We start from the raw sequence: 13,372 nt of genomic DNA on the forward strand, positions 1-13,372 counted from the left end.
TCCATGGACAGGTTTCCAGTGGGGGAAGATCGTACTACTGTTGAACAGTACACACTATCACTGCAGTAATAGGACAAACACTGTAATTCCTTTATTAAAACAAAAGCAGGAAAAAAACATTGACAACGTAAACAAAATAAAATCTAAATCTCTCTGAAACACCACTGTGCCTGCTGCTCTGTTGCTCACGATGTACTCTGTGGCAGTCCTTTTTTCAGAAGGGATGTGAGATAGCTGCCCAGTTCTTCATCCTAGAGAGAATAAAGAAAAACAGGATGAAAGCAGTCTTCTACTTGCCCTTCTGATTCAACTCTGGTACGTAGAAATAGACTGAAATAATTATTGGGCCCAGCAAACTCTAATATTAGCAGTGTTCAAAAATGGAAACCAGCCAGTTAGCACATATGCATTTCTGGTGTTCTTTTGAAATACCTCTGTAAAACTACCATTTGTCAAAGTAGGTGTCTGGACCTGAGGTGTCTCTTGTGACAAAAATGACCATTTTTCTTGAAAGCAAAGAATAAAGAACCATTGATTTTTTTTGCTTTGTCCTCAAGAAGGCATTTCCTTGCTGTAAAGGAAACATTTAAAAATACAGCCATAGAAAGTATACTTTGGAAAGGGAGAAAACATAATGACTAGCTCTAATCTTACCCCAATTTTGTATTGGCTAGCTTTTTGCTTGTTTGTTGTTTGAAGTTTTACACCTAAGAAATACAATAGAAAATACCTCCACACACTGTATGGCAGTAGTAATAGAGCTGAGAGTTCAAAATACAGACATAATTGTAATTAACTGTAATTGTATTAAGTGTAATTACTCCAGATCAGTTGCCTTGAGTTCAGTGGCCCCAGCAAAAAACTGACTCAGTAGAGCTCCTGTAAAATGATTTGTACTAAACCTAAAATGGTAAAGAAAAGGGCAGTGACTCACCTCATCTTCTTCCGGTCAAACTACCTCAAAAACAGTGATGAAGACTCACCCTTAAATAGCAACCCACATTGTAGGACGGTTTTGGACTGTAAGGAGTTAAGATCAGAGTTGCTTGAAAAGTATGTCTTCTAGTATTCCTACCTGGTAAGTCCAGGATACGAGCAGAACTTTGGTTCCTTGATCCTCCGAGTGTGCCGTGGCTTGGATAAGAATGGACTCTACTGTTATAGAACCATCAGGGAGATGCTGCACTGAATAATCTTTCAGGACCCTGGTAAGAGAGAAGATATGCGATTGATTTTTGGGTGGGAAATGCGTATGAGCTGAAGGGTGGGTCATCCCCTGTATCTTTGAATCCCGAACACCAGCAGGTACTACCATTAGCAGTGTCTCTGAGCCAGCATGCACTGCCCAAGGAAGGGAGAACGGGGCTGACGCAGAACTTGCTTATTTTGGTGCTTATATTGATCATACAGGTTTTCCTACAAAATTTATTTCTGGCTTTCATGATAGCAGCTCCAGTCTGAACCCCGTTCATCTGAGCAAAGGACTACTCACAGAATTGACCAGCTGCCTCAAGGAGAAAACGGATTTTACGGTTCATCTGCTGCTAGCTTTTGAATAGCTTTAAGAGGTGTCTTGACCCTATGCTTGAGGGTCTAGCTCCAAACAATTGTACTAACTTCAGCTAGAAGCAATAGTGACAACAGCAAACCAACAGGAACAAAGATTTCAGGTGGACTGCTCTAGCTTGGCAAAGACCATGAGCTTGTAGGCTGGTTACCAGCCTCTGCTACTGCAGCATAACCACTGCTCTGGTTACATTGGCTCTACAGACTAAAATCTAGAGCAGTTGTGTCTTTGGGGCTGCAGAGAATTTTCTCTTAACTCTATGGGGCTGGTTTGGAAGGCCAGGAAGGAGGGAGCACTTGTACTACCTATATTGAGCTTATCATTCTTAAGTAAGTCCATCCCTAGGGGGAAGAAAACAAGCACAACTAAGAACGGACTTACCCTTTGAGATGGTTATATACACGAAGCACTGTCTCGTGTTCTTTCCGCGGATCCTGAATGTGAACACGGCAGGTGAAACGCAACTGATGTTCTGCAAGGCCCAGCTCCTTCAAAGCCTGCTCAGGAGAAACCAGACGGAAGCTCTGCAGAGGAAAAGTACAGATCCATTATAAGCTATTTCTTTGTGCTGTCTGAAGTTTTATTCCTCCTCTGTGGTCAGCTGCACATAGGTGTGTGTTCACCACTGCAAAACTCTAGCAGGTAAGATCATTTCTTTTCAATCTCTGAAACATCTCAGCGGACTTCAGTTACTACTGCAAGCAGTAACAGCTAGGCATGAGCATACAATGGACAGTAAAGGTAGAGGTAAGATGTGGCAAAATGTCCACCAAAATATCATACCCATTCTTTACTTCCCCAAATTAAAGTTGCTCTTTGAATGGGAGTTGGTTTAATGTCTTTATCAGGGAGAATGATTTGTTTAAATATAAACACGAGGTTACAGAGTAAGAACTCCTCCCCTGGCACCTCTCCATTGTTGTCCAACAAACTGAGGTCTACCAACAACAGGCTGCTGCTTGATTCTTTTAATTTTTACCCGCACAGTGAATCAGAAACACCTTGGATTCACAAGCTGAAAACCAGTCTCCTCAGAATGTCTGTAGCTGCACATGGTAGGTTGCAGGGGGCCAGGGCAAAAAACAGACTTTGAACAGAAGCAGCTCTTCAAATGTATCCGTTCCCTGTGACTCTGAGCATTCATGAGCCTGACCAGTAAAAATTCTACCACAACACCCTGCTCATGAATAGCAAGATACTAATTCTGAAGCTGTGGGACGAGTGAAGACTATCAGTCAAGACAACTGACAAGCTAAAGAGGCTGTCTTACAGATTAATCTTCCCAGGTATGGTGTCGCTGGGCTCCTTCCAAGAAACTAGGACTGCTTATCTTTATTTCAGTTCCTTGTTCACCCAGAACTCATGTATGAGTGATGACAACACACAAGAACTTTTTAACTTACATTATCCTTCATAATTAATGTGCCATGCATTAGCTTTGGCTTCTTGACATCTGGTAAGAGACCTAAACCAAAGCAAATGGAAGAGAAAGACAACATTGTTAATGATGATGTGCTTGCTTTTCACACAAGATGACTGCTATAGGACTTAATAGATTGGATTTCTGAGTCATTGTTGAGGTTCAGAGACTAAGATTTTACATCTTTGTTCTCCTGTCCATTAAAGTGCATAGTGCTTAAACCATTATCAGAAATCTAGGCACATTAAAAAAACATGCTTAGTAATACAGAACAACTGCTTCTCTTCCCCTATCACTTCCTGATTTGAGAGGTTTTGATTTTTCTTAAATTGGGTTTATAAAAGTAATTCCAGTTTTCACAGACCTAGCTAGTAAAAGCATACATGGATTTTGTTTTCATAGTGAATAGGCAACGAGTAGCAGACAAGGTAGTGTGTGTGGTTTTTTTTAAACATTATTGAATATACATTCACAGCATAGTAGCTGCTTCATTTCACAGGAAGCCTTCTCAACCACTAAATAAATGCTGATAAAATCTGCTCTTTTACAGGAAGCACTGCTTCTAAGTCACCATTGCGACAGTGTTTCCACTTAACACATGTACTATACAAAACAGCGGCTGGGCCCAAGAGGTGAAATTCTTGGTTCAAAATGTCTCACCTATTGCTGTTTCTCTCTTCAAGAGTCCCAGGGATATGTCCACTGGAATGCTGGGATTGGTGAATATTGTTGTGGTCTCTCCGTTTGCAGGCATGTAACAGCTGACATCTGCAATGTAAAGAACCAGACTGTCATTTCACCCACCAGCAGTCTGCAAGCGTCCCTCGAGTAGATGATGGTGCTGTGATTCTGGCAGAAGCCTGCTGCAGCTGTTCAGGACAGGACAGGAACTGAGTTTAATAGCAATTTGTTGAAACTTAATACCAGGGATTTGAAAGAGGCTGAAAAGTAGAACTGCTGCTCAGACTTAAGGGTAACAACCTTGCAAGAACCATCAAAACCCCAATGGGGCAATACCGACTAGCCCAGCTATCCGTAACTCCTTGTAAGGGGTAAAAAGAAACTGCAACAAAACTGCCTGTTTTCTGATGTTGGTAACAAGTTACTGCAAATAAATATGCAGACAGCAAGTAACCATCCCATGTGAATTCTGTGCTTTCTCCACTCATCATTTAAGAGCTAGCTGTTTCCAAGGGATTAACTTTTTTTTTTCCTGGAGCTCATTCCTCTCTATGTAGTTGCTAACTTACAGTTTCAGAGATGTACCCTGCCTGCATCGGCCTCTTTTAGGAGTCTAAAGAAATATAAATTCAGTAAGTGCTGAACTATAACGATACAAACATAACAAAATAACTTTTACTTCAAGTCCAAACAGGCATTAAAATTAAATAGGCTTAACATGTTAAGTAAGATATGTTACAGATACTAGTTTCTTGAGGGTGACTGGTCCTGTAAATTACATTATGCTTAACTCTGTGCTGAGGTCCAGTGGATGAAGTATGTGAACTTTAATGCCTTCCTTCTACCACCCCTCCCTCTTCAGTACCAATTCTATACATACGAAATTCCTGTTCTATTTTCTGCTTCAGAAACTCCATTTTCTTTGCTTCACCATGCACCAGGAGAACATTTCGTGGCTCAGCCTGGCGAATCAGCTGCATTATTCCCTTGGCATCTGCATGGGCGCTGAAGGACATGTACTCCACCTGCATCTTTACTTCCAACTGTGGAGGAGCAGAAAGCACAGGCTTTGTGAATCAGGAATTGTTTTGGCTCACTACAGCTTGTACACCGCACACAAACAGACCCAACTTCTCTGTATTTAGTTTAAAAAAGGAAGCAGAACACCTGAATTGGAAAATGAGGTTAGAGAGAGCTGCTCCTCTAGCAGAGACTGAATATGATGCTGTACAGGAACGCTTTCAGTAACTTACAGGATCAAATTGCCCAATTTCAGAGCACAATACTTGTTGCACGTTTGCCAAAACAAATCAATACTTAAGGACCCCGGTATCATTTTTTTTAATATCCCCATCTGCCTAAAAATGTATCATTTTTACCTGACTAATGGGGCCTAGTTATTAAACATTACAAATATGCCCGTGACAAAGCCTTACAACAGAAGACAACATGCTGTTGGCAATGCAAACTGGAAAAAAAACTCCAAAGAAAACATTAGTTGGGTATTTTCAATGTTGTGTACGGTATATTCCCATTACAAGTACATGGTGTCTAACTACCACCTAAAGTTCTGAAGAACTTCCCCCAAATGCTCCTCCTTCTTGAAAATAAGACTTACTATTTGTCTTCCTTCCATTTCCAGCTTGCGCTGTCCACTCAGAATCTTATGGCCTACAGTTCCCTGCACGCAGTAGCCAGGCATAATGACCTGAGAAGGAAACCAGAAAAATCTACAAACTCTGCACATGGACCACGCGTAGCGTAGCTGCTGTTGTTAACATAAAAATAGCCACAAATGCGTAATGCTGATGTAAGATTGTGTTCTTCCCATCTTACTTATGACCATCCTTCACTGGAAAGGTGTTTGCTTTGTGCTGCAGCTTGCAAATACCCAACTCCAGAAAACACATGAAAATTAAATTAGAAAGCAAGCTGCTGAAATCTACACACCACTAAATAAGAATTAATGCAGGTTACAAATGTCTTTCTTTGAAGATGCTTCAATTAATGAAAGCACTTCTGAAAGTCTCCTACAGCCTCCTAAGACATGTATCTCCTCTGCTCGCCCTGTCGCACACCAAAAAAAAAAAATTCAGAGCATGCAAGAGCTCTGCCCAGGGTTGGTTCACTAGTTTGTAGGTTGTGTAATTTAACCCTAGATGTTCAGGAAAAGCTTTCCTGTAAACTCTGTTCTTGTGACTGTATCACTATCACATTAACACAACACATCACGTGAGGAAACAGAATTTCTTACCATATTCTTTTCATTTCCTGCCCATTTCCTGAAGATTTGAAGGGACTGTCCTGCATGAAGCATACCAGGGGTTGCAAACACAACCTAGAATTGAAAGATTTGCCAAGAATCACCACAGAAAACACATTTCTTTCCATTACTTATAATACATAAATACCCTAAAACTGGGGAGAGTATCCACTAATACACAATTACAGCATACTTACTACATCAAAGCTCTAATGGAGATTTTTGCTATTTTATTTTTCCCAGCTTGTCTAATTTTCACATAAGTTGAACTACTGATACAGGAGATTTTTGTGAGCATCTGTAGCGTCCGATAAAAACTTTGAATGGTTTTACAATGGTACAATCATACTCAACAGATTCCTGTTTCAGCTACTGCCCAATAAACCAGTCAGAAATAAAATCAGCAATAAGAGATTGTGTTGTAAAGCACCTGTCTCCTGAACAAGTCAGAAGAATATACTGTAAAAATTATGGTTTGAATCAGGTCCAGAGTTATTATACGAACACACATTCAATTTTTTTATTTTCTCTGGGCATTTTACCTTTACTGAAATAAAGATAGAAGCATTCAGATGGCCTGGCTGCAAAAGGGGTTTAGACAGGATGCTGATATTAATGGGGTAGAAGATGCTGAGCTTTTGCAGACTGCCCATTTGCCTTCACCATGAACAGAGTGGTATAAAAATAGCTCCTTGACACTACCCATCTGCTCTGTTACCTTATTAGCGCCCACCTACCATAGGCCCTGGATTGTCCGCAAAGGCCCGATCAAATGCTTTGATGTGTTTGAATTCAAACATGTTCCTTTGCACAAATGTTTTCCGAATCTTCTGATTAGTCCAGGTGATGAAGAGCTTGTAATAATGATTGGCCTTCTCCGTCAGTCCCGTGGAAAAATAAATTGGAGCCTTCAAATTCATTCTTTCCCTGTAGAGAGAAGCGTTCCAGAGACCTGTGAGGGCCAGATTAGGATCCTGGCTATCCCTGCTCGAAGTCCATAAATCTATGTAGTCTCCAAAGACTTTTTTTTCACGCATACCCTACTCTCAATGAGCTATAAATCAGTATTATAACAATGCTACATTGCTATGCATTAACTTAATACAAAGCAGGCTTTAATCCAGTTCTCACCCACTACAGACAATTTCCTTCCATTACAAATATTAATCATTTTGCTATGGGAAATAATTAAAAGCAGCATCATTTGGTATTATCAAAAACATTTCCACACAATGCTTATATGTAAGTTTAATACTTGTTCATCCCTCCTCCCCCTCCCATGAAAACAGTTTTACAATGTGGGAAAGAGACAACCAAATTTTTTAAAGGACAGTTGATCCTGAGTGTTTGGGAGAGGAGTGGAGAAAGAGTCTGGTTAGTTTACTGCTTAGAGTCAGGAACAATGGAAAAATACATGGAAAGAAGTAATTCTGCAACTGCCAACATGGGCCGACATGCAGAGGAATACTTATGAGAATACTCGTACTAAACAGACATGAAAGAATCACAGAAACCTGCCAGGACCACAACATGAGGAGGACGAAAAGGAGGTTGTACTTGCACAGAAGAGACTGCACTCACCAGAAGGTTTCCAATAAAATGCAAAGTTCCTGGGCACGTCCAAGGGCAAAAACTGGGATAAGAACCTGCAATTGAGGCATGATTTACGGTCTCTGAAACCCAAACAGCATGTAAATGGCACTGCAGCATTATCATTCCTGAACAAGTCCCTCAGTTCCCTCTTGCTTTCAGATTATCTTTTGGTGACCTTTCTTTCCACAGGAACGTGTTCTTCTGCAGTTTTGGAATGAAAGGCCCTGATATTTGACAAGCACCTATCCACTTGGCTAAGACCTCAGTTTGTACATACTGAGGACTAAGTCTCTGGTGGGGCATGGTGCTTGTGAACATATTCAGTTCTGTTCTCTCCTGGATAATATGAAAGCAAGTTGTTGAGAGCAACAATTCTGGCATTATTTATGGAAACGGACACTAAGATGAGTGTTTCTGTCCTTGATCACTTTGTGCTGGGGTAATTATGACCTTCCTCCCCTCCCAAATTAAGGCAACACTAGAGGAAGGAACATACAGCTGTTTCGATTTCCAATGTTCTCTTCAGTTAGGTGCTGTCAGTTGGCAGCAAAGAGTTTACTGCTACTCATTTGTTTTCCAGATTCAGTGGGAAAGCCATCACCTACTTCTTAATGGAACTGTTTAGCAAACCACATCCATTAACAAGAGACTCACCCTCTCTTCCACAAGCAAGCCTACATTTTGTCCCTACTAAGACAAGAACAGCAAATAAAATACAGCGCTTGAGGTCACAGGTGACAAACTACTATAATTTTTAACCAAAACGCAGTTCAAGCTCTACACGTACAATCAACAGCCAGACTAACTTTCCACTTAATCGAGTTAAATGAAATAAGTCCTAGGAACCTAGAACTAGATCCTTAGCTACAGTGAAATCAATAAAACTTTCCTGTGTTCCCAATTTTTACTTCTAGTTCCATTTTCTGAGGGGTTAAAATGTCTCTTTTTATAATGTCTTTTCCTAGGCGTGCTCTAAATGTGGTATTAATGAAAAAGAGAATCTCAAAATAAAGCTTTATATTAGCAAAGATAGGGGCTAAGCTCTGAGAAACAGAAAAGACTGACTGAAATTCTAAAACAACAATGGACTGATAAAACTAATGGCCACGTTACAATGCTATCCTTGTACGTTCCATGTGCTTCGTGACTAGCTGAAGTTGTTCACGTCAAATCACGCTGGACTGCAACAGGCTTACCCAAGCAAAAAAGCCAGGCAAGTGAAAGCCGCAAACAAGGTACTGAAGCATCATTTACTGCATGGTAACCACATGTCTTCCATGCGCTTGGAGGGGTTTTATGGTAACAGCACAGTGCTGAACAGCACAAAGTAGGATACTGAACAGACAGACCTGGCTACACTGGAAATAATTTCTGATCGAGTTTAAAAGCAGTAATTGAACAGTCAGTTTCTTAATTTACATGACTAAGAGGATGCTTCAGTATAGAAGATGCAAATCAAGTTAATTTTGCCTTTATCCTCCATATTTACAGACTGTAAGCACAGCATTTCCCTTACTGTCTCATTAATTCATGGTCTGGTTTTCTTCTTGGCATAATTGAAGTGTTTAATATTCTGTCTTTTGAAGTACAGATGGAGGAATATAAAAATGCCTTCAGTTTCATGTAGTGGTCATACATAGGTGCCTGAGTTTATTAATAGTTACACAGCACTACAGAGCCAACAAGAGCTACACAGAGAAAAACCACATCACTTAAGATTATCAAAATGCCATACCTTCCCTCCTCTTTCTACAGTCTCATGAACTTTCTTCAAGAAGTCTCTTTCTCTGCAGCGTTTGGAATCTCTGATAGTTGTGGCATAAGTGGATTCACTTATTAATAAATCTGGGCGACACTTATCAATCCAGGCAGCACTAAAACAAAAGGAATTAAAAAAAAAAACACCACAGTCAAATTAAGAGATGGTATCTAGCATTTCTGATCTGCAGGTCTCAAAGATCGGTGGAGAATGTCGCTGTCTCCATTTGCAGATAGGAAAACAGGTACACAGATGCACATTGGCTTGCCCAAAGTCACCTAGGAGTTCTGTGGCAGCATCAGGACCCCTCTCTTTGCAGGTCATGCTTTCTTTAAATTAATCCTGCTCAGAATAGAGACTACAGATTTTGAAAAGCAATTATTCTCCAGTCTATTACTTTTTTAAAAGGCATTAAAATATTCTAAATAGCAGGAATATTACAAATCTCTCATATATGCCAGTAAAAATAAAATGAACGTTAGAAGTTTGTGACTGGCACTGTCTTAGAAAGTAAATACATTTAGAAGATACCATGACAATAAACATTTCCATTATTCCACGGCCTTCAAAGTAGATTAATACGAGTATACAGAAGATGATTACATTAAGGTCTACCTGGAAGAATCAATGTAAATCTGTTCATTCTCATAATTCAAAATTGCGTTTATCTTTCCAGCAAAGACATCATTAAATGTTCCAGTCTCCTAACAAAGAATCAATGCCGATAAGCCCCTAGTATTAACAGAAGCTGCCCTAAAATCTTCCTGTCAGAAATATACACAATTCATGGAAACTCAGCTGCCTACTTACCCTAGATGTCTGTCTGGTGTCATGTTATAATCACCCTAATGACAGAAGAGAAATCCATTAATATTCTCAAGGTAACTGGACAGGCCATTAACAGGAGATGTAGGTATCTATAAATGTTGTTGTGCATACTTACAGTGTACACAACAGACTCGCATCCAACCTTAATCTGGAACATGGCTGCTCCTAGCACATGGCCTGCATAGTACGCCTTGATCTCCAGCTCCTCATCCACCTACGCAAACAGGCAAACGCTGCCTTAGTGCACACATTTTAAAAAATGAAAATTGCTCTGCCTTCTACAATGATCCAGTTGGTCTGAGCCAAGAGTATGCAGAAATGATCATTTACCTGAACTGTCTGGTGAAGATGCACAGCAACCACCTTCTTCATACAGTCTTTAATCATTTGGGAAGTGAAGAAGTTAGTTTCCCCTTTCTTATCTACAGTTATTTTTCTATAGTCCTCCAGGAGGATGGGGCAGATTGCCTTGGTAGGATGTGTCATGTAAATGGGCCCATCATAACCGACCATTTCACTGAAATACGGTAAAGCTCCACAATGGTCCAAATGAAAGTGGCTGCAAAAAGACACAAAGGATAAAGGAGATGCTGCACAGGAACTTAGCTTGCCTGGTTCTCAGACCTTGCTTCAGATTTTTAAAGCACTGCATGACATAGAGGAACTAGCCAAAATATGAATGATGAACTTAGAACATGTTTGGGTTGCTAGGGACAGTATACAAAGATTTCCTGTTTCCCATTTGAGCTCTGACAAGGAAAGAAGCTCCCTCACCTGATGATCACGCAGTCTAGAAAGTCAGTCAACCTTCCATTCTGAGTGATATAGGAAAAGTCAGGAAAGCGTCTCTGCAAAGGCATGAAAAAACAGACTATATGTTACAAAACAAAGCCAGTTAATACTACATTACTTATCCAACAAACCAATGGTGTGAACAACCTGCAACACTGGAAGCGGGCTGTAACCCACCCTGAGGCAAAACTGCAATAAGGCAGCAAACAGCACCAGTGTCAGCAATGCAGTAAGAGCTGCAGGAAACACCATCAGCACTCATGTGCGGAATGAATCAAAGAGAAAAAGGATGGGAGGGCTGCCAGAGGACAGACAGGGAAACTGACCTTGCAAATAAATAAATTACAGCCAATTTTATCTTCAAAGTAGAACAGGTGACCAACGTGTTTTAGCTTACCCACAGGCATTAAAGGCAGAAAAGCCTCAAAACCTTTTCTGTAATCGCACAGTTGCTCCGTGTCACGCTTTAACTCCTATCTTGCAGAATATTTTTGCCGTTATTCCTTTCCTACTAGTATTGGGTGACCAAACATCATGAGTGTTTCCTGGCTCTCTCTCTAAAGCATCTCTAGATGCGTGGTATGGATTCCACAAGTAATTAACTGCCCCAAACGAAACATCATGTCAAGAACAGTCTAGATAATGACAGGATTAATGCTTTAAAGCATAGAAGATACCTGCCTATATGAAATACAGAAAGCCCAAAACCACCAGGAATGGAGCATTCACAGCTTGCTTAATTTTTTTTTGGAGTCCACAACTCAGGGAAAGGACAGCTGGATGGTGGCACTTCATAGACCAGGAATACTTGAAGGGATGTACCTCTTGCACAGGAAGGCAAGATTTTGAACGGGCAATAGTAGTTCATTCTCTGCCATAATCCGTCTCCAGCAGTGGTTGATACAGGTGCCAAATAACACACACCTATCTGATATTACCCCTACATCACGGAAGATGAATCAGGCAAAGTTCAAATAAAAGGAAACAAAGTGGACCACTGAACCAGGAGCCCTGCTGCGAAAGGCCAGGCAGATGCACCTTGAAAGCATCTCTACACAGCATTCAGGGCTTCTCCACCATACTCACATCATCATTGTAGCCCATGTGCATCCCACAGTCAAGCATCACATTTTTCCCAGCGATAGACACAAGGATACAGCTGCGCCCCACATCCTGGCCAGCTCCTGGACCAAGCAAAAGAAAGACAAGTAAGACATCTCTGGGAACGTTTACAATCACTTCAAAAGAGAAGCATTTAAAGGTCCGTAAAAACTTCCTAGCCCTTTTCTGATGCAGGAAAAGACTACGTCCTTTCTTCCAAGCAAGCAGATCTGTTGGGGGGTGAGCAAATGTGAACTGACTTACCCCATTCCCTGAGCTTATGAGAGGACCTTCCAGCTGCAGTTGCAAAACTGCAGTAAATACAGCACTGCATCCAAACCCATAAGCAGTTCAGATGCAGGGCATGTTTGTTCTCTGCCTGCTGCTATGCAATCACAGCTACACAGTTTCAAGTAAGAGCAAAATAATCTCTTATCTGGAAAGGATTAGCAAGGAACTCAGAGTTCCCAGGGCCCTGCACCTCCCCAAGTACTCTGCCTCTCACTGAAAGCACAGACCTTCAATAAGCTCTAGTTAAGCCCATACCAAGGCAGAAAACTATCCGTCAGGATAAAACAGTTCTGCTCGGCACATCCTCTGCCCTCTCAGTACATAAATACATCTCAACAGTTGCTGTGCAACCCAGAAAAAAAGAAAAAAAAAAAAAAGAAAAAGAAGAGAAAAATCTGTTTTCTGTGGCTCTTTAGCACTGTTAAGTGAACTACTACTTTAGCTGTACTGTACAATACTACAAAGCCTTTACCAGTATGTATTAGTGAATCCTGTAATCAAAACAGAGTTATCAAGAGTGTTTGAGTCTTACTTGCTTGAAAGACAAACGGAGGACAATGACATACTGACACGAATCAAGTTAGGATGCTGTGCAACTGCAACACATATTGCAGTATACCACCATGGCCAGTTTCTGTGGCACGGAAAGGCAGGTATGTCTCCAGCAGTCTAACACATATTACGTTGAATTCTCAATTCCAAAGTTTTTCAGTGTGTCTATTTGAGGACGATTTTAGATTGGACTTACCCAAGGGAGTGACTTTTATTTCAGGCATTTTAACAAACACTAAATCTCAACCTGCATGGCAAATTATTTCAGAAACAGTCTAACGGGGGCCACAAAAAGAAGAGAAGATTTAGCCGCTTTTGCAGCTGCCATTCCAGTTCTTTTTCAGTATGAGGCAGAAGACTCAAGCAGAGGCGTAACTTCTTCCTAGAGGGAAGACAGTCAGAAAACACAAGTCAGATCAACACGTGGATGATTAACAACGCTTGGAAATTCAGGCCTGCTTAGCTTCGGTAATCACCGTCGCCACAAAGAACCAGTAAACACAGCCCAGGAAGGCAGGAAGGGGG

At 40.9% G+C, this 13,372-nt stretch overlaps 1 protein-coding gene across 4 annotated transcripts in view; it reads right to left on the bottom strand.

The window, feature by feature from the left end:
• Positions 1–56: 56 nt before the first annotated feature.
• The window catches only part of CPSF3L (cleavage and polyadenylation specific factor 3-like), a 14,078-nt gene continuing 762 nt past the window's right edge, over positions 57–13,372 (bottom strand). For all 4 annotated transcript variants that reach the window (XM_010577404.1, XM_010577402.1, XM_010577403.1 and 1 more), the window contains exons 2-18: positions 13,044–13,229; positions 11,990–12,087; positions 10,886–10,959; positions 10,442–10,670; positions 10,227–10,325; positions 10,094–10,128; positions 9,260–9,398; positions 7,513–7,577; positions 6,669–6,858; positions 5,923–6,006; positions 5,287–5,376; positions 4,549–4,711; positions 3,648–3,755; positions 2,971–3,032; positions 1,949–2,091; positions 1,076–1,205; positions 57–251 (exon numbers count right to left, since the gene is read on the bottom strand). In XM_010577404.1, the coding sequence (XP_010575706.1) occupies positions 186–251; positions 1,076–1,205; positions 1,949–2,091; positions 2,971–3,032; positions 3,648–3,755; positions 4,549–4,711; positions 5,287–5,376; positions 5,923–6,006; positions 6,669–6,858; positions 7,513–7,577; positions 9,260–9,398; positions 10,094–10,128; positions 10,227–10,325; positions 10,442–10,670; positions 10,886–10,959; positions 11,990–12,087; positions 13,044–13,071 (1,803 nt within the window). In that variant the 5' untranslated portion in view covers positions 13,072–13,229 and the 3' untranslated portion in view covers positions 57–185. The remainder of the gene's footprint in view (positions 252–1,075; positions 1,206–1,948; positions 2,092–2,970; positions 3,033–3,647; positions 3,756–4,548; positions 4,712–5,286; positions 5,377–5,922; positions 6,007–6,668; positions 6,859–7,512; positions 7,578–9,259; positions 9,399–10,093; positions 10,129–10,226; positions 10,326–10,441; positions 10,671–10,885; positions 10,960–11,989; positions 12,088–13,043; positions 13,230–13,372) is intronic.

Source organism: Haliaeetus leucocephalus, unplaced genomic scaffold, assembly GCF_000737465.1.
Source record: "Haliaeetus leucocephalus isolate CR32 unplaced genomic scaffold, Haliaeetus_leucocephalus-4.0 Scaffold556, whole genome shotgun sequence".
Classification (NCBI taxonomy): Eukaryota; Metazoa; Chordata; class Aves; order Accipitriformes; family Accipitridae; genus Haliaeetus; species Haliaeetus leucocephalus.